The 26149-nt window shown below is 31.6% G+C and overlaps 4 protein-coding genes and 2 long non-coding RNA genes across 8 annotated transcripts; 2 read left to right on the forward strand and 4 right to left on the reverse strand.

The window, feature by feature from the left end:
* Positions 1-52: 52 nt before the first annotated feature.
* Positions 53-2670, forward strand: LOC111830682. Its single transcript, XR_002834007.1, has 4 exons — positions 53-262; positions 689-777; positions 1506-1728; positions 2470-2670. It is a non-coding gene; the product is annotated as an uncharacterized LOC111830682 (long non-coding RNA).
* On the reverse strand, positions 1728-2765 carry LOC111830681 (nuclear transcription factor Y subunit C-10-like). Of its 2 annotated transcripts, XM_023783256.1 has the most exons (4): positions 2599-2765; positions 2411-2512; positions 2253-2324; positions 1728-2072 (listed from the first exon to the last, which is right to left on the reverse strand). In XM_023783256.1, the coding sequence occupies exons 1-4, from the start codon at positions 2758-2760 to the stop codon at positions 2070-2072; spliced, it is 339 nt and encodes a 112-aa protein (XP_023639024.1). In that variant the 5' UTR covers positions 2761-2765; the 3' UTR covers positions 1728-2069. The 2 variants fall into 2 exon arrangements, with proteins under 2 accessions (XP_023639024.1, XP_023639023.1); XM_023783255.1 differs by lacking the exon at positions 1728-2072 and having other exon boundaries at positions 2178-2324.
* An 11-nt stretch (positions 2766-2776) lies between these two features.
* LOC111830683 lies at positions 2777-3135 on the reverse strand. The gene is made up of 3 exons (XR_002834008.1): positions 3075-3135; positions 2929-2999; positions 2777-2805 (listed from the first exon to the last, which is right to left on the reverse strand). It is a non-coding gene; the product is annotated as an uncharacterized LOC111830683 (long non-coding RNA).
* Positions 3136-6420: 3285 nt separating this feature from the next.
* Positions 6421-7911, reverse strand: LOC17886385 (probable S-adenosylmethionine-dependent methyltransferase At5g38780). Of its 2 annotated transcripts, none has more exons than XM_006291326.2 (3): positions 7783-7911; positions 6977-7633; positions 6421-6814 (listed from the first exon to the last, which is right to left on the reverse strand). In XM_006291326.2, the coding sequence occupies exons 1-3, from the start codon at positions 7858-7860 to the stop codon at positions 6482-6484; spliced, it is 1068 nt and encodes a 355-aa protein (XP_006291388.1). In that variant the 5' UTR covers positions 7861-7911; the 3' UTR covers positions 6421-6481. The 2 variants fall into 2 exon arrangements, with proteins under 2 accessions (XP_006291388.1, XP_023638618.1); XM_023782850.1 differs by having other exon boundaries at positions 6728-6831.
* Positions 7912-14926: 7015 nt separating this feature from the next.
* Positions 14927-17435, forward strand: LOC17886612 (4-coumarate--CoA ligase-like 8). Its single transcript, XM_006290791.2, has 5 exons — positions 14927-16157; positions 16599-16735; positions 16839-16906; positions 17128-17230; positions 17322-17435. The coding sequence occupies exons 1-5, from the start codon at positions 14927-14929 to the stop codon at positions 17433-17435; spliced, it is 1653 nt and encodes a 550-aa protein (XP_006290853.1).
* A 2997-nt stretch (positions 17436-20432) lies between these two features.
* On the reverse strand, positions 20433-21804 carry LOC17887232 (uncharacterized acetyltransferase At3g50280). Its single transcript, XM_006293079.2, has one exon. The coding sequence runs from the start codon at positions 21796-21798 to the stop codon at positions 20470-20472; it is 1329 nt and encodes a 442-aa protein (XP_006293141.1). The 5' UTR covers positions 21799-21804; the 3' UTR covers positions 20433-20469.
* Between the last annotated feature and the right edge of the window lie 4345 nt (positions 21805-26149).

The raw sequence follows: 26149 nt of genomic DNA on the forward strand, positions 1-26149 counted from the left end.
TCAGGGAAAAATCGAAAACCCTAATTACCAAAGATTCACTCGCCTTGTCATCTTCTAAAGCAAATCCTCATCTGGGTCTCTCCAGATTTCGATAAAGCTCAAGAAATTTAGGATCTTTAAACTCAAATTTGAATCCCCTGAGGTTGGGTTTGCCAATTTCATTATGAGCTCAATCAATATCACTAACGTCACCGTCTTGGACAATCCAATGCCTTTTGTTAACCCATTCCAGTTCGAGATCTCTTACGAGTGCTTAAAGACGGTACCTTTTCACTTACCCTCTTCCCCTATACTTAGATTTAGATTCTATGTTGATTTGATTCGATTTCGGTGTTATATGCTTTGGTTGATGTGGAAACGATTGAAGAAAGTGATGAATCTGTGAATAATGCTACAAAATTTTCAGCTTTTTGGGGTTTTTAGAATATGATTTGATAGCTAATTTGGATTTGGCTTCTCTTTGGGTTCTAAGTTGGGTTTATATCTGTAAGTTTTGGTATTAGGAGGCTTATCTTGTGTGCTCTTGTGTTAAATTAGAAAACTTTGGGAAGCTTGTGAGGATGAATTGCATCTCTGGTTCTGTAGAGTATAGATTTCACACATTAGTGATTGCTTGTGATGATTGCATTCTTGTTAGCACGATGTTATGTTGCAGCGTCTGAGGTAGTGTTTCTTTGTTTTGGTATAGATTTAGAATGGAAGCTTATCTACGTAGGATCGGCTGAAGATGAAACCTATGATCAGGTTTTGGAAAGTGCTTGACTTCTCTTAAAGAAGGTACCTTTTCACTTACCCTCTTCCTCTATACTTCGATTTAGATTCTGTGTTGATTTGATTTGGTTTCGGTGTTATATGCTTTGGTTGATGTGGAAACGATTGAAGAAAGTGATGAATCTGTGACTGTTCAAACATATTATCATGTATCTCTTTGATTTTAAAGTTACACACAGTCTGATATTTTAGTTAATTTAAAATGTTTTTGGCAAATGATGTCTTAGCATTGGTCTCTTTTGACATTTTGATGATTTATTATAGTTTCATTGAGCCAATTCAGTGAACGTTTGGTGCATACCAGTTCACAAAGTAGACTCATGTTGATTACTTTTTGCTTGAATTTTTGATACTAGAAGGTTTCCTTCCTTATGCATCTTGTTTGTTTTGACTAGTGGTCTGTTAACATATACTGTGTGTATAATATGTTGTTCACCCTGCAAGAGTCCCTAATATTTGAGTTATAATCAGGTTCTGAATATACCCAGAGAGTGCTCTGTACTCACATCATGCTATGATGCATTTCATGTAGAAGTTATGTACTCGTTTTCTTACAACATCAGATATTTTTGCACTCATACAAACGTGCCTTTTCGAGTAAAAAAAGCTTATAGTACAGTATAGGATATCAGCATATACAATATAAGACTAATCATCCACAAAGCTCAAATTCTAGTATCAATTTCTGATTTGAACTTTTCGCACATTGATCACATGACTCTTTTGTTTACTAGAGTGGCGGATCAGAATTTGCAGCGGGATTAGGAGTCTGGAGATTTCAAATCATCATAGCCACGAAAGTACTTAGAATTGGCTCAGTCCGAGGTTTTGCTTCATCATAACCACTAGGTCGAGTCAGTGGTTCCAGTTCATCAAAACCACTTGGTTCCAACAAGAGGTTTTGCTTCATCATTGCCACTAGATCATGCTATCCCGGCCACCAGGTCCAGTACTTTGGTAAGCATAATAGCTGAACTTGAACAATGAGTGTGTGTACAGTTATGATTCATTTAGATTGCATTTACATGAAAAATCACAAGCAGTTCAATGCAACCTATGTAGTCTAGCTTGCAGATAGATCTCATAATTAGTTATTTGGTTCAGAGCATAAAACTTTCATTTAGGCCACAAGTTAAATTATACATACAAAGGTTAAAACTACCCATTCAACAATTTTCTCACAAGCATCATATTCAAAAAACATGGTTTATGGCCTTATGGGTGAACTGTTCTTCAGATTTCTTCTTTTTCCTCTCAACTAAGTTTCTCTTCCAGAACAGCTTCCACCAAGACAATTTTCACTGCACAATCAAATAATGCTCTCTTAGTTTTTGTGTTTTTGAAAACCATTGTTATTAACATTTTCAAGTTTGAGTCCAACTATAGTATCTAAAAGACCAAAAGAAAGTTCAAGGAACCAGATTATAGTCGACATGTATTGATTAATGTGAACACCATTGTTGTTGTGCGCATAGAATTACCTGGATCATAGGGTCGAGCTCAAACTCTCCAATCTCAATAAAATGATCAGCTTTTAGATTGAAAAGGCTTTGCTGCAAATGCAAGATACAAACAAGAAACCAATCGCATCAATCTGTTTGTTCTCAAGTAAAACCTATCGAAGCATAAACTAAAATACCTGCTGAATCTGGTCTATATCTATTGGAACTTTCATATTCGACTCATTCACATTTTCAGGTGGGAGCATTTGCTGATGTGTTGTACCTTGTGGCTGCACACCCTTAAGCAGAAGAAAATTGCAGAATGTGAGAAATCTAACTGTGGCTGATTACATCAGATAAGATTGCAAATTGTGAGAAATCTAACCGGATGATTGGCAAAGCATTGTTCAACAGATAAAAGATTAACCAATTCATTATAAATAACTGAACTTCTTAAGGCCGCATGTATGTCACAACTGCGAATGGTCGTGCGAGAGCGCGATTGAGTTTGCCTCCATGCACGGAGGGTTACCTCTTGAATGAACATTTCAGAAGCTTTAACCAAAAGAACAGGACCCTTCCAGCTGACCATCTGAAAAAAATGATTTTATCTCACTCAAATAATATATGAATGGAAATTTTGAAAGCACCCAAGCATAATCAACAAAAAATGAAAGAATCATTGGAAGAAAACAATTGATGTGATTTGTTAAACCTTGACATTAGGATCAGATTTCATAACTCTTTTAACCGTAGCCAGAGGTAAATCAGGCTTTTTATGTAATCCTGATAATCACCAAAACAAGTGAGAGAGTTAGCTAAGGGTAAGCACAAGCTCTTGATAATACTCAAATGAATTACCTGAGGAATTCTGATGAGCCCAAAACATCTCTAGATCTTGATTAAGAAGATCTCTCTGCTCATCGAAAATGAAGTTACATGGATCATTATACTAAAAGGTTGATGACTCGAGAAAAAAAGATTTCAAGCAAAGACAGTGAAAAATGATTAGATTAGTTTACCTCTTGATGCGCAGGACAAAAAGGTCGTCGTTGATCACTTGATTGCGTAAGACTACGCGTTGAAGGCTCGCGATGTTCGTTCATCGAGCAAGTTTCTTGCATAGATGGATTTGGAATGAGTGATGATGTTACAATGACTGGTTTCACCATGGTATACTCCAAAACAAATAATTAAGATCATAAACAATGAAGATGGTGAAGAGAGATTTAGTAAAAAGCACCTATATATATGAAGGTAAAGTCATAACAAACCATAATTTCACTTAAGAGAATACCAATATAACTAGATTCACTACCTATTTGGAAGTTGCAAAGAGGGAAAACAATTAATTACAAAAATGTATACCTATTATAGCTTGTGAGGCTTGAATAAGATAACCAGTCGCATACATTTTCCGTGAAAGTCACGCGCCATGACTATTGGTTATCATTTATTTCCTATGTGGCGCATGACTTTCATTGAATACGCCCATGACTAGTTATTCCTTATTCAAGCCACACAAGCTGAAAGAAGTATACATTGATTAATATTGCAACTAATGTTTTTCTCTCATTAAGCTCTAAATATAAGTAGTGAATCTAGTTATATTCGTGTACTCAGCTCTTAAATGATAACTAGTGTTTGCTATGCATCTAGCTCGATATATATATATAATAGGTGCTTTTCCAATAAGCTCACGTCAATGTTTATGATTTTGATTATTTGTTTTAGAGTGTAACATGATGAAACCAATCATTGCAACATCATTAGTCATTCCAAATCCATTTGTGCAAGAATCTTACTTGATGATCGAACATGGCGAGCCTTCTACGCGTAGTCTTACGCAAACAGTTGATCAACGAAGGCCTTTTTGTCCTGCGAATCGAGAGGTAAACTCATCTTGTCATTTTTCACTGTCTTTACTTGAAATCTTTCTTTTTCTTCTGTCTTCAACCTTTTGGTAGTCTTAGGCAATAAGTCGATCAACGAAGGCCTTTTTGTTTGTGCAAGAATCTTGCGTGATGATTGAACAAGGCGAGCCTTCTAGAGAACAACTATAAATGTTTCCGAGAGAAAGAAACCTTGTAAAAGACTGACATACGCATAAGCAATCAAAGTAACATCAATCAAGAATATATAGTTGATACCTTGCAAAAGAGGGATTCTGAGAGCATATATAAGAGAACTAACATTAAGTTCTCCAACCCTAAAAACTTTGAACAATCCATTCCCCAATAGATGTTTCCTTTTAAACACCTAAATATCAAAAACCTTTTTAGAACAAAATAACTAATCTCCAAACCAACACTACCGAAATGATGTTGTGTAATACCTGATAAAGCCATATGATCCAACCTTTGTCTATCCTTCATCATTTAGATTTTCACTACCACTACATCCGTCCATGTGAAGCTGTTCATCATCTAAATTCTTCTCCTGTAAACATGCCACAATGTTTGAAATATGAGTAATAATTTCTGTTATCTCCAAATTTCTTCTAATATTTTAACATCTTCTTGTTAAATATAAAGCATACATTTTAGAAACGGTCATAAGGACAATAATGAAAATATTAAACTTTTCACATCTTTATTAAAACAGCAAAATTATCATTTAATTATGATAGAATTTTTATAGGAAGTTAATTAACCATCTCCTCGAATCCATTCTCATGCTTCGACCATTCGACATTAACGTAGTATCTAACATTTACGTTTGCAAAAAGACAAAGATGGTTTATCATGACATCTATGTGAACATACATATTAATATTTTTTAATATTAAAACTTTCATAAAACGAAAAACAAAAATTATATAAAGAACACATTAAGGTACTCATATCCTTATCAATTTGTTAAACTAAATACATAGAATACTCTAGCAATTGACATCATTGATATAAATGAATTGAGAAAGAGCATTGAATAACATATATAGTTTGAAATAAATTTTGAAGAAATCACTTTTAAGCATGTAAAAAAACTAGAATGAGACTTTCATACAAACAAAACTAAGAGCACATAAAGGACACATCCATATACTAATATCTTCTTCTAGCTGTTCTAGCTGTTCTATGTGATCAATCATTGGAAGAAAAAAAACATTTTTACCCATGTTAAAATTTCTTGATGGCTAAAAACAAGAAAAAAAAACTTATAGTTACTGGAACTTGATGAGAAAATAGATGAAAACCTTAGAGAAGATATATCTTCTTCTTCTTTTTTTTTTTAAATCAACCAAGAAAATATATCAAAGTCACAAAATCATGTTGAGAGATAGATTTGTTTTGAACATGAGGACATTGGTCTTTGTTTATTTATACATGAGTATTAGTCTCTCTTTCATTAGTCAAAACAAGATAAGAGAGACATTTAATAAAAAGAGAATCTCTGACTTTTTAAGATTTAATTTTTATCACACTGAAATTAGTCAAGATAAGAAAATAAGTTTATTAGTTTAGGCCTTTAATGGAAACTAAATCTTTTTGTTAAAAAAGTTTTTACTACTTATCTTTATATTTTAAAGTGGTTTTAAAGTATGTAATCATATTGAACATATTAGTCTTTCTCTCATTAGTCAAAAGATGATAAGAAATTTATTAGTTGGGAAACTAAAGGAAAGTTATCTTTACACTTTGAGGATAGTTTTGAAGTGATAAGAAATAAGATAAAAAATTAAGTAAGTTGAAAAAAATTGAAAAATAAATTAGATAAGAAATCCAAAAAAAATAATAATAATAATTAGGCTTTTAAAAAGGAGAGAGGATTTTTTTTTGCTTGTAAGATTTATACTAAGTATGTGTGTATTTTATGAAGTGTTATGTTATCTATTTATATTATTCGATTTGGTTATAATATATTTTCACACTTTTTTAATAAATATAAACATGCTATATTATTTTTCCTCATTTAATATCAGAAAAAAATATTAATAATATAAAAAAACCTATCAAACAAATAAAAGTTTTTATTTTATCAACAAAAAGTTTTTATTTTATCCAAAATTCTAGCATAATATTATCATCATACTTGGATTCAGAAAGCGGAGTATTTTGTAGCATACTATTTAAAGAATTATTAAAAAGTTCTTAATGGTTTTTGTGAAGAAATAATTAGCAATGAGTCATTAGCTGGTCAAATAAAGAATTATCTCCAAAATTTAATAAAATTGATGTATATTCTTTGTATAATCTTGGAAAAGAAAAAGACAAATAAAAAGACAAATATCCAAATATCATGTTACAAATAGCCAAATATCATGTTATTCATTTTCTCTTAAGCAAAATAAAATAGTTCACATGTTTCTTACACACTTTAAAATCAATCGGGTCATTGGCGAGTTTCTTAGCTAAACGATCAAATAGCTCATCGATCACACCTTCTCCAAAATGTTCTATTATGATCGTAGACAGAATGGCTCTAAACATGGAAATCATGAACTCGTTGGATAATGCAATATCCTCCAATGGATGACTTACAATCTCCATCATCTCCATGGTAAAGCTCTTATGTTGCTCAATCTCTCTTTTTAGTTCACTAAACTGCGGAAAATACACGGGAATGCTGAATAGCTCGATCGCCTCCTCGCTCGTTACTCCCTACGAGGGAAACAAAACTACTTCATTAGCAATCTTGCATGAATCATAAGGTTATCTATGTTGCTTAACAAATACAATAACATAACATCTAGGTTTTAAAAACCATTATAATATTTTGTATTAGAAGATATCTTAAAGGTTTTAGAAATTCAAATTTCTTACCGGTTTCGCCATATCCATAAGGCAGTCACCGATCCTATCTACCACCACACCTTGCCATGTCTCAAAGTGGAGGACACCATCAGGGAAACATTGTCCTAAAACAATCATCAAACCTTGTGGAACAATTTCGTTGGCTCTAGCTTCAAGAAAACTCTTCATGTCTTTTGTGAACTGGACCTTGTAAGCTTTTGTCACATCTTCTAGTAAATTATTACAATGAATGTAATATTTGTTCCAAGCCAGAGAATTTTTGTCACATACGTTTTCAGGAATTTCTGAAAGCCAATGAGTCGTGTAAGAAGTGTGGCCGATGTGGATGCTGTTTCTTGGTAACACTCGACCATAGAAAGAACCTGGAACTCCGACCGAGAAATATTCCCCTTTAGAGGAAGGAGGTTGGGTTCTAAAGAGTGTGTTGAAGTCATTGTTAGGCTGATCATTGAAAAATACTTGGAACTCAAGAGGGACAAGACTATTTTCGCGGTTTTCTTTCACCGCCTCAATGATGTTTTGAACAACATGAAATGTGTTAGGTCCAGTAGAACAGCCAAAATCCGCAATTCTTATAGTACTAAGATTGCAATTTAAACTCAAGAGATCAAAATTTTCTAAGATGCATCGCCTTGTCTTTTCTTCGATCCCATCTATGCCTGATTTCTGTATCACAAATTTACTGTTAAGTAATTAATAGGGATATGTCTCATGAAAACCGCAAGATAAAGAGTTCGAAAGAAAATTAAACCATAATAATCCCAAATTTCCAATCATTATTCACAGCAAATATATAAAAGATTCATGTGACATACTTGGTATGAAGAATTGTGGATGTAACTGTGTTGATCGTCACCACTGCTCATCGGATACGAGTGAGAAGATGTTGGCATTGCTCTGTGTTTGTTAATATTTACGAGCTTAAAATTTTCTAAAGTTGGCTATCCAAGTTTGAATATACCGTATGACTAAAGAGATGAATGCAAGTTTAATATATATACAAGTTTGGAACATGTCTACATAAGAAAAGTATTAGGTAGGAAGAAATAAATATATGACTAAAAAATAAGTATTAGGTAGCATAAGAGAAAGTATTAGGTAGGAAGAAATAAATATGTGACTAAAACATAAGTAATGATGCATTGATAAGAATTTTTGGTAACCTTTGACAAAAGATTGATATATCTGAATTTAATAGAAAGGCAATAGCTGACTATAAACTTAGTTGACTAGCAAACCAACTAAAAGTAATTTAGTACAATAAACTTCTGATGGATTAGTTAAGACAATAAAAAAAAAACATATTCATTTTAATTAATTTTACAAAATTAATTGTCAAATAAAGTATATAAACTATAAGATTACATAATAGATATTATTTTACAATAACTATAAGAGTTTTTTTTATTTATAAAACAACTAGTAACAATTTAAATAGTTAACATTAGATATTTCTTGTTGTCTCTTTAGTTATTTCAAAACTATTATTCAAATTAACTGGAAAAAGTAGGGTAGGTAGTGAAAACCATATTCCAAAAACTCTGAACCAAACCAAACTAAACAGAAAATTTTAAAAGTGGAATCAAACATATTGTTCTTAAAGTTATTCGGCTAAATTATATGAAGTTCCTAAGTTTCAAAATTATTTAAACTTTCTCTATCCAAAATTTGTTTATATTATCTGAAATCACTCGTCATTGTCTGAATACAAACATTAATTAGATTTTGTTATCAACCAAAGAATAGTAAAAGTTTGTACTCTTGGTCCAGCAAGAATGTATATATGTTACATGGAGAAGACTAAGAAATACTAGTCAAAAGTCAAGATTTTAATTAATAATTTTTTTTGTATATTTCAATTACAAGTTTCTTGAGTAATTTTTATTTTCTCTATAGAGGCTTGTAAACATTTGGAAGACACAAGTTTTTTTTTTTTTTGGACAACAGAACTAAGATTGGCTCAAAAAAGCCACATTAAAAGATTGGAAGACAAAATTTTGATGAAGAAAAATATGAGATTGTTCGTCTAGTTTTTTCACATTAATAATTAGCACTATTTTCTAAATATTATTCTCCAAACTAATAAAAAAAATGTTGTTTGGAGGAAAAAATGTTGCACTCAATAGGAAACTTCCGGTTAAAAGCTGGTGACAGAAGAAAATGCAAATTGTATTCAAAAATTGCTTTAGATTTTAATATGGGCAGTGATAAATAAATAAAAATAAATAACTTGTGGACGAGGAAAAAAATTAGTAGAGTACAAGCATATAGATAAGGCAAATTTTGTTATATATATAAAATCTATTACCTTAAAAACTTTCTCATGTAGTTTACTAATTTTGAACAAGCACTATACATAGTTCTCGATCTTTAAAATAATTTACTAGTATAGAGCATATTAAATACTAGTCCAAATCAAGATTAATAATCTGGTTTAGGATACAAAACCCTAGTCGCTATCATTTGGAAGGACTTGTGGAACATATTGTTACAAATGAACTTGTGGAAGTGGTCGAAGACTATAAAGATCTGTCTACCCATACAATGATACAAACATGTAACAATTTCATTCCAAATCGTCGTACCAAAAAGATTAATATACAAGAATCATAACGATTTCAAACAAAAATGTATTCTTTGATTGAGTATTTACGCGAAAAAGATCTACTATGATCCATCCTCCCATACAAATTCTTCCGTAAATGGATTTAGAATTACTGTTGATTGTTGCAATGATCGGTCTCACCATTTTATACTTCTAGGACATATAATTAAAATCAGTAACGGTGAAGATGATGAACAGAGCTTTTGTATCAAAATACAACTCTTTACTTATATATATAGACGTGATTTCACAACTATCTCTTTGTCCTCTAGATCATTTCTGATTTTCTATTATCTGTTATGATGTATAATATGGTGAAATCGATGGTTGCAACTTCAACCGAAATTCCATATCCATTTACGGAAAAATCAACCCAAACTATTTTGTGGCGGACTTTTCATATCCAACCTATGATACCATGCAATTACCAGCCTGAACTTAATAAAAATTAGGATTTGTGGATAGTCGAGAAACGAGAGAGAAAGGGTCAACTATCGACAAACGAGAGAAAGTGGTGTCGAGATTGATGGGCTATGTGTGTCTTAAGAAAATCGAATATTTGGCAAAAGGACATTGTATTGAGCATCCCAAATGTCTCACCATAGCCATTGTGTCGTCTGACTCATCACCGTTAAACGGTTAATTAACACCGTTTCAGAAGAATAATGCCGGCGTCTTAGGAGGAGCGAAATGAATACGTTGATTTCGTTCTCACCATAGGAGGTAAACACAGAGACCGATCAACATTAGTATAAGAGAAACATTCTTGTTCCTCGAAGAAGTTTGTAACCGATTAAGACATCTCATAAACTGGTTAGGAGGATGAAAGTTGGCTCTAGAGGTGAAGTATCTCTAAACCGCTGAACTAAATTCCACTCAAAAATCAAATGGTCTCTTGATACATTATGCATAATGCATATGATACAGTTGGCAAGAACATTATGACCCCAAGTCCTCAATATCTCGATTGTGTGTAGTGTATTCTAAGTAGTTACCAAAAATAAAGGCATGCTTGGGAATGCCACCCGCGAACCACACCGATTCAGGACAATGGTTGTTGTGGCATGAAAGGGTGCATGATGAATCGGCTTCCAAAAATATGAGTCGTCATGCTGGTTTTTAATTAAGTCCTCAGCAGTTGGTAATGTGCTCCTAAGCAAGCTTTTTATAAGATTCTTGCTTCTAATATATACATATTACATATATATATAATTCATGTTTGACTAGGTTAAAATTCACATTTTCAAGTTTTCAAAATTTAGCATCTTTTTAAATTCCTTTAAAATCTTAACTTTAGATTTGGATGAGTTTTTCTGTTCAGGTTCAGTTTTAGAAATAAAATTTGTTCAAAAAATTGGCTTCCGCGGTTAAGCGCTTAAGATCATAATTATTGATGATCTTTTAACAAATCTGGTTTAATAGTTGCTTAAATTATTATAAAATTTTATTTGACCAGAAATAAAATAAAAAAAGAATGGAACCAATAAATAAAAGTCTGTCTACCTTAATAAATGGTGGAGAGAGAGAGTGAGCAAATATATTTTAAAATATAATTGGTTGACACATTAATAATTATTTTCTTTTTGATGGATCCAATTTCCTTGGTATATAATACTTGACTTTTATGTAAGACTTAGAGAAAAATTTATAAACAGTAAGTAAAATGACACCTCACACATATACATAAAACTGTCGGCATATTGAAGTGTTGGGTAGCCGACCTACTTTATCAACTTTCTATAACATAAAAACCTACTTTCTACTATCCCTATACTTCTACCACTTGAATTTACATAACACTCCTCTAACTTCTCACCTTCAGTTACTTCTCTTCTCTTCACTTTCTTTTTCGATTTTTTGAGTTTATTAACTGCTTTCTTTTTAAAAAGTAAAACTTAATAACTATTCACTCCAATCCCTAATTTTTCAACTTCCCCAATCCCCAATTTACCAACCTCTATCATTTTTCACCCTCTGAAATTCTCCCGCTCCCCTTACGGCACCTCTCTGGTTGTCTAAAGGGATCCCTCGCATTTCGCACCCCTTTTATATCCAAGTTTCAGTCTACTCCCCTCGTTCGAGTTCAGTAGTTCCCAGACGCCGCCACCGCTGCGTCCGTGTCTTTCTCGCCCGCCGTCGCCGCCGTGTTTTCTCGTCCCTCGCCGCCGCCGGTGACCACTTGTTGCTCCTGTTCCGCTATTCCCCGCGAAGATGCCATCCAACCGTCGCATAACTAGATTCTTCAAACCTAGTACCGAGGCTCCATCTTCTTCTAACCAGCCCCCTCACTGTTCTTCCTCTGTCGATGATTCTGCTGACTGGGATAAGTTTCTCCCCCCTCGTATTAAGTCTTAAGTTGTCTGAATTGCTTATAGCTGAGAAGAATAAAACACGTAGTCGTGTTCAATAAACACAAGTCGAAATATGGGTTAATAACCACATGGTCAAAATTTAGTGGATATGTTTGGATGAAAATTACAGAAGCACAGAAGCATGGAGAAAATCAATTCCACATAGTCAGCGTTTAGTGGATAGGCTTGGATGGACATTGCAGAAGCATGGAGTAAACCGATTTCCATATCCAATATCTAATCTTAGATTTTTCTTGGATATTATATTTTAGTACATCCACATAAAAATGTTTATTTACATAAATCCACTTTGCATCTTCCAATGTTTTTTCATTAGCTTAATTTGCATATTCCAATGTTTTATTATTTCACCTAGACACCTTGACCAACAATATCCATATGGTTACTATAACGTGGATATTATGGGATGTTCATTAAAATGTTTACAGGTTAGGATGTAATGTATGATTTATGGTTTTCTTTTTACAGCTTAATTTAATTGGACAAGGTTTAAGTTTTTAGATTTATGTTTTATGTTTAGAGTTTAGTGTTTAAGGTTAGAGTTTTGGGTTTTGGTTTAGGGTTTAGATTTTAGGGTATATGATTTAGGGTTTAGGATATAGGATTTAGGGACTAGACTTTAAAGTTTAACGTATAAAGTTTAAGGTTTATGACTTATTTATCTAAACAAATTTTTTTTGATTTAATAGGTTTTGATATGTTTTTATATGATTAAACCTAGTAAATATCTATAAAGTATAGTCCAATTGACCATCCATGTATCAATGAACAAATGTTCAACTACATATGGATAGTGTATAATATAAAAATTTATCTAAACTATAGCAATATGCGTCTTAAAATGTAAAGAAAATATAATCATAACTTAATATAAAAAAATAAAGAGATAATTTTTGTTAACAAATACATAAAATGACACTCTAAGATGAGAACAACAAAAAAAAGATAGAGTAAAAGAAGAAGAAAGAAACGGCAGAAGAAGAGAAATATTGTTTTCAATCTCAACCACACTTTTCAATACAATTACTTGACATCCAACGGTTATAAATTATTGAACCAAATCCTTCTTCTTTCAAACACAAGCAAGGGGCATTTTTGTCAACCTAAATGACACCTACCCCAAAACTAAGTGGAAAAGTACACCAAACCTTCTAAGTGGGTTTTTCAGCAAACAATCTTTAGCAAATTATGTTATTCTGTCAATCACTCTATTTTTATTATGATTTAGGTCTTGAATTGAAGGAAATATTAAAAGCAGATAATATACACCATAGGGAACTGCCATTTTTCCTCCATTCACACAAAACAAATATAATGGCAGTTCAAAAAAGAAAATATTATTAAAAAATAATTGTCCTGCTAGCAGATCAAAAATAGGAAGGATATTTGTACTGCACTATGAACAGTAAAAAAGCTCGAGATTTGAAGTGTTTTTAAATGAACTGCTTTTTTAACAAAAAATTAATAAAATTTGATCTGCATTTAATACGCCATATCTGCTTAATCTGCTTTTGTTCTGCTGGGTATGTTTGAACTGCTTGATCTGCTCTGCCAGATTTGCTATCTCCATTCAAAGCCTTAATATTTTTTATTTCACAAAAAGTGCTACATTTAGAATTTATTAAATTTTATTTTCTAGTATAGAGTATTATTTTGTATTTTTTATGCATACTTTCGAAAAAAGTTTTGTTTAATCCTTATTATTTTAACTTATTAATAAAAAATATTTAATGTATTTATAAAAATGTCAAAATTTAACAGTTTTTTTAATCTGCATGAAATATGTTGGAATAACACTTTTTTATAAAATACAGAAAAAATTACTTGTACCGATTGCAAAGAAAATATAGAATTATAAGAACTTATTTTATAAAGTTTGATAAAATATAAGATCATTGCCAAATTATGACATATTTGTTTATCCAAAGCTAAAACTTGATAGTACACTACACCTAATTTGTTTCACTTTTTTTTTTTTTATAGATCATAAGTATGTATATGATATAACAAGTACCTTATTAGTGGTCGGCAGATTCCTAGATCTGTACAAACAGCCTCACTGTCTTTGTATATTTAGTGATAGAGCTTTAACATGGAAGAATAATAAAGTGGAACTACATCTAGATCCTACTTGGGCTTGCTATTTTCATATATGTATCCTCGTATTGGGTTTGTTATATGTTGATATTAAATTTAACATTGTATTTTTTTTTTTTTCAACCACACATTAATTAAAATATTACTTCATGATAGTCCAACCAAGAGGGAAATCGTTTACAAAAAAATTTCTGAATCAAATGATCTGGAAAAACAAGCAAGACAGTCTACTTTTGAATTATAAGAACGAGAAATCTTATTTTACACTGTATTTGTTACTAACTTTTACACATTTGGTAAATCAGTTGATTTTTTGGCGGATTTCATTTAAATGAAAATTTGTTGTAAACTTATAATTATCTTACTTCTTTGAGAGAATAGTCAAAATCAACTGAAACAATTTGTTGGATGCTTTTTTATATACTCAGATCTCAATGAACGAATGATTGTTTCTTACATGAACTGATAGTATATTCAAACTTGAAACCATTATGCTATATATATATGTAAGTGTTGGTTTCAGTCTAATATTTATAATTTTATGTTGTAAATTTGAATATTTTATCAATTCGGATATGAAACGACAATTCTATTGAAAGTCGGGGATAAAAATACATTCGCAAATTATTCGAGTTAATTTTGGTTGTTTTCCCCTACTTCTTCTAATAAAGATACAAATAGAAAGTCAGTTTCAATTTTTACAGATAAAACAAAATACATTTATTTCGAATAGGACAAGTTATTACAGATTTTAAGATTCCAATGCACATTGAACATGTGTCTATTTAAGAGGCTCTGATTGGTGCTACACTGCTACTACAATTATTATAAGTTTATAACAGTCAGAGACCTTTCCACCAAAAAGTCTAATACCATTTTAAGAAAATGACTAATTCCAAAAGATTCTCATCACTGATCGATCCAAGAAATGGTTTCTGCAATGCAGACTCAACATTTTACAGTAAACGCAAACCATTGGCACTTCCTTCAAACGACTCTCTCAATGTCACAACATTCATCTCATCCCAAACGCACCATGGCACAACCGCCTTCATAGACGCCTCCACGGACCATTGCATTAGCTTCTCCGATTTATGGAGAGCCGTGGATCGTGTCGCGGACTCTCTCCAACATGACGTGGGAATACGTAAAGGCGACGTTGTCCTTGTCCTGTCTCCCAACTCCATTACCATCCCCATCGTATGTCTATCAGTCATGTCTCTAGGTGCTGTCGTCACAACCGCGAACCCTCTCAATACTTCTGGTGAGATCTCTAGACAGATCGCGGATAGTAATCCAAAACTCGCCTTCACTACCCCCGAACTGGCTCCTAAACTCGCCAGTTCGGGTATATCCATCATCCTGGAGTGCGTAGAATATTCCCTACGCGCTCCAGGAGGTCTCAGAGTGGTTGGAATATTAAATGAGATGATCAAGAAAGAGCCAAGAGGACAACGAGTGAGAAACCAAGTTAACAAAGACGATACGGCCATGTTGCTTTACTCCTCAGGGACGACAGGACTAAGCAAAGGTGTGATTTCGTCTCACGGAAACTTAATAGCACATGTGGCGAGATACATCGCGGAGCCATTTGAACAGCCACAACAGACGTTCCTTTGCACCGTTCCATTGTTCCACACCTTTGGCTTACTCAACTTCGTTATGGCAACTTTAACGTTAGGTACGACAGTCATCATCCTACCTCGGTTCGAGCTAGGCCAAATGATGGCGGCAGTTGAGAAATACAGAGCCAAGACTCTGATTCTCGTGCCGCCAGTTTTGGTTGCAATGATAAACAAAGCGGATCAAATAAAAGCTAAGTACGACGTAAGCTTCTTGAGAACGGTACGGTGCGGTGGAGCACCGTTGAGTAAGGAGGTTACTAAAGTGTTTATGGAGAAATATCCAACGGTTGATGTTTATCAAGGATACGCATTGACGGAATCTAACGGTGTAGGAGCTTCTATAGATTCGGTGGAGGAGAGTAAGAGATATGGTGCGGTAGGGTTGTTGTCGTGTGGTGCAGAAGCAAGGATCGTGGAACCAAAGACAGGTCAGTTCAAGGGTGTGAACCAAACAGGAGAGCTTTGGCTTAAAGGGCCGTCTATTGCCAAAGGTACAATAATTTATGAAGTTCATTTCTGAACATATATCTAGTACTAAAACTTTTCACATGTATTTTATAAAAAAATATCTTGCTATTTTATCATATTATATTTTAATTTTATTTAAAAAATCGCGATAAAATACATCGCATATTTACGAAAATGCTACCAAAAATCACTCTAATTTATCGCCTTAAACGCCATAAAATACATCGCCTTCTATTGCCAAAGGTACAATACTTTTCACATGTATTTTTTTAAAAAAATTCTTGTTATTTTTTTCACATGTATTTTTAAAAAAATATCTTGTTATTTTATCATATTATACTTTAATTTTATGTAATATCAATATATCAAAATTTATTTTAAAAAACACATACAATAAAATACATCAAGTATTTACGAAATACTACCAAAAAGTCACTCTAATTTATGTTTATTTTTGTTTAAAGGTTATTTTAGAAATGAAGAAGAACTTATTACTTCAGAAGGATGGCTTAAAACAGGAGATCTTTGCTATATAGATGATGATGGATATATTTTTATCGTTGATCGATTGAAAGAGCTAATCAAATACAAGGGTTACCAGGTTAAAATTTAAAATCAAATTTTCATTTTGTCACTCTGATAAATTCATTTGATATAATATGTCTCAAAAACAAAATATAATGATGTTTTGGTTTGTATAATAGGTAGCTCCAGCTGAACTAGAAGCTCTCTTACTGAATCACCCAGATATTCTTGATGCAGCTGTTATCCCGTAAAGTCTTATATTACTTCTTTTTTAGACTTCAAGATTTTTTCATTTTATAAAACATATATAAAACTAATGCATTAGTGAAAAACAATGCACAATAGTGAAAAGAGAAATAGAAAAATTAAATGTTTTTTTTATATGTATGAAAAAGACAACTAATTTGAAACGGAAAAAAAATTTAAAGTTTTTCTTATGTTTGATTTTTAATTTTTGCATCACAAAAGGTTTCCGGATAAAGAAGCAGGACAATATCCGATGGCTTACATTGCGCGAAGACCTGAGAGCAATCTCTGTGAGAGAAGAGTCATTGAATATATTTCTAAACAGGTGTGTTTATGATCATCATAACCTAAACTCAATTCAATTATATCATACTTATGTAAGTTAGGTGATTAAATTTATCTAATATGGTAAACAGGTCGCACCATATAAGAAGATAAGAAAGGTCGCATTTATAAACTCAATACCAAAGACTCCATCGGGCAAAACTCTTCGCAAGGATCTAATTAAATATGCAGTTTCTAGACTATAAAAGATGAAGTTGTAACTTTATAGTTCGTTTTATAAATTACTAGTCGGTTTCCCGCGCGTTATGAGTAATTGATTCGTATTTTATTTTCTACTTACTCTTTTCACTATATCATATTTTACTTTTCTAAAACTTAGATTATGTTAGTATAGAAAAACTATTGAGTTTTAGCTTCATTAGTTGTTAAGAAATTAAGTGGGTATAGTTTAAGTCGAAGTGTGGGTGTAAACGGAAATACGGTGGAGAATCACTGAAAAACGTGTGCTATTAGGTTTTTACCAAATATAGATTTAGATGTTAATATTGTGGGCTCTTTTAATATGTTGGCCTGAAATTTGAAAATGATTTGTGAGTTTTGGGCGGATTGTTGTATTTTTTATTGTTTACATTATCTCTTTATATATTGTCATAATTTTTTTTTATGTTTTTCTTTTTTGGATTTGTCGTAATTTATATCTCGTAATGATCATTTTTATACTATTATATATTTGTTTCTGATTTTATGTTTTATATATTTTTTTGTTTTTCATATGGAACAATTTTTAAATTTAACATATTAGTATAATTTACTTTATATTTAGTTTATTTCATTAATAGTGTTTTAATTTTAATTTTCAATTTTTATAAAATATAGTTAATTTTTTTATTAGTTTAACATATGTGTTTACTGGAAAAAATAATTAATTCATATTGGAAACCTATAAAAAATATTTTTTTGTATTTTTGCCTTTTTATACGTTTAAAAAAAATGATAATTCATGTTTCGGTCTGACCTATCTCATTTATGTTGGAAAATTTTGTGAGACAGAAATTAGATAGAATTATATTCTCAAAATTTCTTACTTTTTGTTCTATTCTCGTTAAATCCCATTACAATTTAGGTTTACATTGTGTAAATATAATCATATATATATATATATATATATATTTTAAACATTCACTTAAAACTATAATCTATTATAAATATATTTGTTAGTATAATCGACAATTAGTAATTTTTTTTAACTTTTGATCAATTAACTTTTTTTTTAGTTTTATAATGTATAATATAAAAAAAACCTTTTATATCAATTTTTGAAAAGCTTATTTACATAGGTTTAAATCTTAAAATTAAATGATAAAATGGTATAATTAATTTTAAAAATTAAATAATAAAATGAAGTGGATGATGATGTGGCTTAGGGAGAAGAGAGAAAAAGCTAACTTTATATATATAGATATGATCGTAATAATTGTATTTGTGTAGTCTCGAATGAATGTTTTGTACCGAAAAGAGATTACCATAAATTTGATTCAAATTTTAAATAAACTAAAATTTGATTTCTTGTTTTAACAGTTTTTTATCAGTCGTTGGTTTCATGACTGTTTCAGACTAGCAAACCTTAAAGAACATGGCCATAATATGGGTTTTAATCATGCACATTATATTTATGTTGTTCAGTGAAGCTCTTAGCAAGATTATTGGGAAACTAATAAAATCCACAAACCGAGTTGAGATCGACGAATAATACAAAGACAGAGATTAAATAAAGAAAATCTTATAGCTTTATTTTTACATTTATTTTAATGGTCAAAATCTTATTTCCATCTAAATTGTCCATTCTTTCCACGAGTACCACAAAATCAAGAATAAAATACCAAAGTATCATCGTTAAAATGATGCAATTATAAACAACAAATTAGAAAAAGAAAAATCTAGGAGAAATGCCATGAATTAATGGCAAACTTTTCGAAAATGTCATGTTTGATTCCACATCTTCCCTATGCCATAAAGACAAAAATAGTGACAAGTGATGTAACATTTGAAGCTGTGGATGAGATCTAATGGGTGAGATCTAATGGACTATGAGATCGACCAAAGTTGTCATAAAATCATAGAATTTGGGAAAGCTGTCCACATGAGTTCAAAATTGTCTACAAAAATGAAGATTTTAAGTTGTCTTATGAAAGAAATATTAGATATAGAAGATGAAGGCTGCTGCCATAGAAGCCAAAGCAATCTTCAAAATTTCAATTACTGGCTAAAAAAACTCGTATCTCGCAAAACACAACCATGGAAATGGTTTCCACTGAATATTAAAATTGTTTATACGTTCAACATAATAAATTAAGCTAGCAGAAATAAATAGGAAAAAACCATGAAATTGTTGTCTACTGAATATTTGAATTTTATATAAATAATTAAAGTTGTCGGTGGACAACTTCACAAATGGTATACCATAAAAAAAAATTATTTGGTCATTTTCGGTTATAAATTTTAGTTTTAAACCGACTCAAGATACATATTTACGAAATTAACATTAATGATTTGAGATTAATATTGTTTAAAACATTTGGTTTTTAGGAATCATTGCCAAAAATGATTTTAACACAAATGTACTTCAAAATATATAGATACACAATACAGTAGATAATTGAAATGATCCATAACAACTTAGTGATGGTCGTTCACAACCAAAAAGAAAAAATAATAATAAAAGAAAGGAGGAGAAAGAGCAATTTAGCGATGGTCATTTTCATCCATGTTTTATTTTCTAATTTCAAAAAAAAAAAAAAAACTTTCCAATATCATTTTTGTTTTTTTCGTCAGAAACAAAGTGTGCCAAGTCTCAATATGTGGCCTCTCCGTAACAGTAGCTCAATGTAAATATTTTGGCACGTAAATCTTTAAAGCGGTTTTAATGAATGTTTCTAAACCTTAGTTTAAGAAAGTCTAGATCAGTCGATATTTGAAGATAGTTACAATTTGGGTAAAGTGTGATTTGTTAGATTAGATATAAATCCAAATCTTTATTGTTGTATACTATAATCAGTAGTTATGTGGTTAATTTTCTGTTTTATTTCTAAAAACACGATGCACTAGTTGTACAAACGTTATTTTTCTTTGAATATAATTTGACATTAGATTCAAAAAAAAAATTCGGTAGTTATGATATGCTTGTACACTATATAAACACATATTAATATGACTAACTCCTCAAGGAGATTATTCATTATTCGTTATCTTACATGATTGATATGATTTATCCTAGACTTCCTAGTCATCGTTCATATCATTGGTCAATAGGTTCACTAGCATATCAGACCATAAACAAGAACAAAATGTCGCATGAACATCAATACTCCGCTCTTCAACTCCCGGAAACATCACAAGCATACCACCAGTCCCATCAGCCGGTCCGGCTCGAGCCGCGATCGGTTTTCCCCAACCGAAGTCATTATTGTACACTTCAAACCGTGGAGAGCTTGCTATGATCAAAGAATGGTCAGCCAATATACTTCCATTTGCTGTTTTTGGTCTCTTCACATTTGTAACCCAATTCTTTGCAAAAAATTTATAACTCTTATTTGTTTCTGACCTCACTGATTTACTTATTTGCAAAGCAGTCCAGCCTAGTCCATGACCCAATAGCTCTCCTACAGTGGTTGTAGCCGTTGCGAGAGAAGTTACATTCCCAAAACACTCTTTGCTGAGAGAAGGGTTTAGCCTTTGTCTCATATCTGCCGCTACTTTGCATTGCGTTTCTTCTTCTCGGTTGAGACCACTTTGTTTCATGATTGATAGCCATAGATATGCCACAACTGCTTGAAGTGATGAGATTTTTATATCTGTGGTGCCAATTTCGTTGTTAGCTTTCTCTTTGAGATATGAAATGTTCTTCCTTGAGAAGTGGAAAACTCTCTCTTTAGTTGAAACATCACAACGTGATAGCTTCTCCATCTCCAAAACCGGAATATGTACCGGGTAATCAATCGTGTCAAGGAACCAGTCTTTGAGAACAAGAGGCTGCAAATTTAAAACAGAACCGTTAAGACAAATCTTGGACCAAGTTTTGAAGAATTTCCAGAAGGAAGAACCATCAGCCACCATGTGATTGTAACCGAAACTGATAAAAACTCCATCTTTCATCTCGGTGACTTGCAACGCAAGCAAGGGATCGGAGACTAGGGCGTCACGGCTTTGCACATTGTTGGTAGGAAAAAATTGCCTTAAGAAGTAAGGAACAGAGCCATGAGACTGAATTATATCGTTGACGGAGACAGATTCGGCTTTTGCATGGACGAATTTGGCACCCGAACCATCACAGTCAATGTGAAACGACACTGTATTGTCTTCTTGATTGTTTGTTTTGACGAGACGACCAGCAAAAGGGAAATATATCTCTAAGGCAGTCGAAAGAGAGGACATTAACCGCGGAAGGATAAGGTTTCCAGGTTCGGGTTTGGGGAAGAGAAGACCTCTTTGAGGATAAAAAAGATAAAGAAGGTCAAGATCATGTGGAGTTAGATGGATCTTCTTGCGACCCGGTTTGTTTTTGTTTCCCGGTCGTACAGTGCTTGAAGAAATCACGATCACTTCTACCATTTTGAGCCTGTAGATTTAAAAGTTTGTAACATATAAATAACATATTATATCAACTAGACGCATATAGAAATTACTAGAGCCATACCTTTATGATGGATAGAAAGATATATGTAGACCATACTAGACAATTTCCGTATTTGTTTTTGAGAACATGCCAATAATGTGAAGACTTGTGATATGGTATGATATAATATTTATAACCAAAAAAAATGAAATAGGACATTAATGGGAAGGTGCATAATGTGAACTCTTGATGTTACATGACGGATCGGTGTGTCGTTTACTCTAGTGATTTAGGTAAATAATTCCAAACGCATCGTACAGTGGTGTTTTTTAAAAGGGTTTAGTGCAAATATGCAATTACGAAATCCTTTGTTGCTAACTCGGACTTTCTCAACAAGCTAAGACAATATGCCCAAGCTCCTCTCGGATAAGTCTCTAGGAAATGAAGGTTTTGTTCTTGATGAGATACATGTTTCATCAAATCACAGTTTACTCATTGTAGAAAGAACAAAACAGTAGAAGACATGGAGAATGGCCAGCTTCATCAGCTCATATGTGATATGTGTGGATAGAGTCCCATTGGTGTTACAAAGAGATCTAGTAACCCAAACAGTAAGAGGATAATATATAAAATTAAGGGATATTTTATATATATCCATTGAAGACGTGTTCATCAAAATGTTATTGTCAAATTTGGAATTTACTAAGCTTCCAAAAATTAGTTTAATCAAGCTTGGTTATTTTACTGTTCAATTGACATCTTTGTTCTTGATCGTGATTCAAATAAGTTCTTCAATTCGTGATTCTGATTAAAGAAACGACCATATACATTATAAAATTTTCGTCTCTAAGTCGTAAACTCATAATATCTGCATAACATCATAAACATTGTATTATTTTAATTCATTCTTTCAAATATTTAAATTTTTAGTATGGGAAAGTAGGCTTAATGGTATTAAGAATGCATGAGTAATGAGGTCATTAGTTCGATCCTTCTCTCTACCACTTATTTAGAATTAGCAAAAATATGGTAAGAATGATAAGAATGCACCAGCTTAGTAATGAGGTATCTTTTTTTTCAAGTCTGTATGCACAAATTCAATAACTCCACCATTATGCCTAGCATCATATTGTTATTAAATTGAAGCTACCATGATGTTCTTTCTTAAGTGACTTCTTTAATAATATGTTGATTAGTTTCAACTTGTGAAAGAATGGGTGTTACAAATTAATTTTTTCTTTTCAGCATTTTATTTTCAGCATATTATTTTGCTTAATGTTTTACTAGTTGTAAAAACGTTTTAATTTTTTCTTTGAATATATATTTAACATTACATTCAAAATATATATATGTTGATTACTCATATTCACTAGTTCCTAAATATCATCTCAATGCATCTCATTATGCCCAATATGTGCACATGATCCTTTTTTCTGTTCCCAATCAAGTCCATAACAAATAGGGACCAAATTTTATTTTTTCTCCAAAAAGTCATAAAAATAATGACATGTCTTTTTTTTACATAGAAATCATGATTCAGAGTTTTATCCGAGAAAATACGGTATGTCTACGAAAGGAAGCTTTCAATTTTATCTATGCACCGTACAAAGAACGCATTGCTACGACTGAATAAAACATTTCAACTTTCAACTTTCAACAAACATAATGTCTTTATGATTTAGCTGACCAAATGATTGAAATAATGTTCTCAAGTGGCAAACCATGAAATTTATTCCCCTAAATTATTGAAATCAAGCTACTCTTTATCTCGAAATTGTTATTCTGAACCGCCAGAGAAACGATCCCCTGGCGCTGAGTATGATCCTTGGAGTATCCTCTGCTCCAATCCTAGTTGGTTCCCTTTGTGGATGATCCATGTTTTCTTCTTGCTGATCTACCTTTAACTAATCACGTTACTTACGTATTTGACGCGATAGACGATCGATATGGTTAAGGTAGTTAAATATTATGTATTATTGCTTTCTATAGTTTTTAAAATTGTGTATTTGAAATAAATTTTTTCTTTAATAATAGTTCACAAAAATTATAAGATGATATTAAATAATTATCATCAATCGTATTTAAGTTTTAACAAAATATATCGAATAAACTCATGCATAGCGTGAGTTCAAAACCTAGTATATGAATTAAAATCCAAAAAACATGAATCAATAAACCATTTTAATGAAAATAATAAAATTAAGTTATATGTTATTTCGTCGGAAAAAAAGCTTTTTCATATCTAAACTCAAACCAAATATTTAATCCATACATCAAATATACCACATGCTAATTCATACCTCAACTAAATATTATTTCAAATTTACTATATATAGTTATGAATTTGTGTTAAATCATACATAAGCTACCATAATAACAAAAACTATGGAATTTTGATGACGTAAACTACACATGTGACATGGCATCCACGTCACAATATTGACAAAAAGAAAAATGATTTTTCCTTTAGTTTACAAGTTTCTTGGAACCATGTCGATGCCATGGGATCTCTACAGCATTGCGTCCATGTTAACATCACTCAGATTCGGATCTCTATGTCGAAATCATCAGAAACGAACTAGGATCAATCGAAACGCATCATGAGAATCCTAGGAAAGTCAAACAAGACCAACACGCTCTTTTAGAATTCAATAACCAAATTGTATTCAATGGCCTTAATTAGTTGTCGATAAATTTTTAAATAACTACCTAAGTCAACAGAAATAAAAAAAAAATATGTCTAGAGTAATTACACCGGTTTAAAAAAAAAACATTTATATATTTTTCTCATATTTAAACAATCAAAAATCAATTATTCGATCGATACAAAACAAAATCATGCATCGTGCCAGTCATTTTCTAGTATATATATATAATTACATGTGTAATGTTTACTTACATTAGGATGTGGACACTAGAAAATTTTCGTACTTCCTGAGAACATGCCAATAATGTGAAAATATATGTAATGATATAGTATTAAAAGTTTTGAAATAGGACATTTGGGTAGGTCTAAATTGTACTATATAGATCGTAGATACCCAATGGAGTACTAAAGATGTAGAACATGTGAAAAAAATATGAACCCATGATGTTATATATGACCAAGTGTCGAAAACACTTCTTATCAAAGAGTTTAGTGTAATTTCGAAACACTTCGGTGTGCTTTAACCTTACTTGACCATATGTTGTGATTTTCAGTACAATGCAAGCATTATTCCAAGGTCGTCGTCACTTAAATCTCATGCATCCTGCTTAGTCAATGTATCTATACCATATATGTCTTTGTTTATGCCTCTATTCGAAGCTACACTATAAGAAAACATGTCAATATCCTACGGAAATTCCTACAAAATAAATGGTAGGAAAATTTTCCTACGGAAAAACTTCGCATTTATCACAAAAATGGAAAGTGGTAGGAAAAAGGAAGAGTGTTTAACTACGAGGAAATGTGTCAGAAAGTGGTAGGAATATTTCCTACCAAATTCTTTTAAATAATAGTTTTGTAGGAAATTGTGAAGGAAACGAAAAGGAAAGTGGAAAGAAATAACGCAGAGAGAAATTGGTAGGAATTTTTCCTACGAAACGCCTTCGACGCAGAAGTGGAAGGAAATGTCGTAGGAAATTAGTAGATATATCGAGGGAAATCATTTCGTAGGAAATTTGAAGGAGACAGATTTGTAGGAAATTAGTAGGTTACTATTGTTGCAATATATATTGTTCAAAATATCATATCCTCAACCATTTCCTATTGTTAAAATATAAATATTTTCATCTTTTTTTCTTAAAACAATTTTTTTTTTAAATATATACATTTTTAAAAAAATATATATATTTTTCATCTTTTTAAATTTAAAAGAAAAATTGTATTATCCAAAGTTTTTCACTTACAATTCAACACATATATGGTTAAAGGATATGAACATTTTAGTTGCAATAAATAAGTTTTAAAAATTCTAAACAGAAAATAGATCTTTATAATTTGTTTATAAAGTACTAATTTGTATAATAATTGTTTTGGGCATATAATTATAATTGTACTTATACATTTATTTGTTTCAATTGTTTAAGACGAAAAAAAATATTTATATCATATTTGTTTTAAAATTTTAAATTTATATAAACTATCAAACAAAAAATAAAATTTATAATTACAGGAAAAAGTTTTAAAAATTAATAATGATAAAGATAATTTTATTTTAATTTAACACAAAAAAGAAGGCTTATAAGAAATTAAGAATCTGGGCTTCTAAGAATACTGTTGGGCCTCCAGATTTTATTTGATCCATTAAGACAAAAGCAAAACAAACCTAAAGAGTTTAAGTGTTTTATGTCTCCGCCGTCGAC

The sequence above is a fragment of the Capsella rubella genome, unplaced genomic scaffold (genome assembly GCF_000375325.1).
Source record: "Capsella rubella cultivar Monte Gargano unplaced genomic scaffold, Caprub1_0 scaffold_5, whole genome shotgun sequence".
Taxonomy (NCBI): domain Eukaryota; kingdom Viridiplantae; phylum Streptophyta; class Magnoliopsida; order Brassicales; family Brassicaceae; genus Capsella; species Capsella rubella.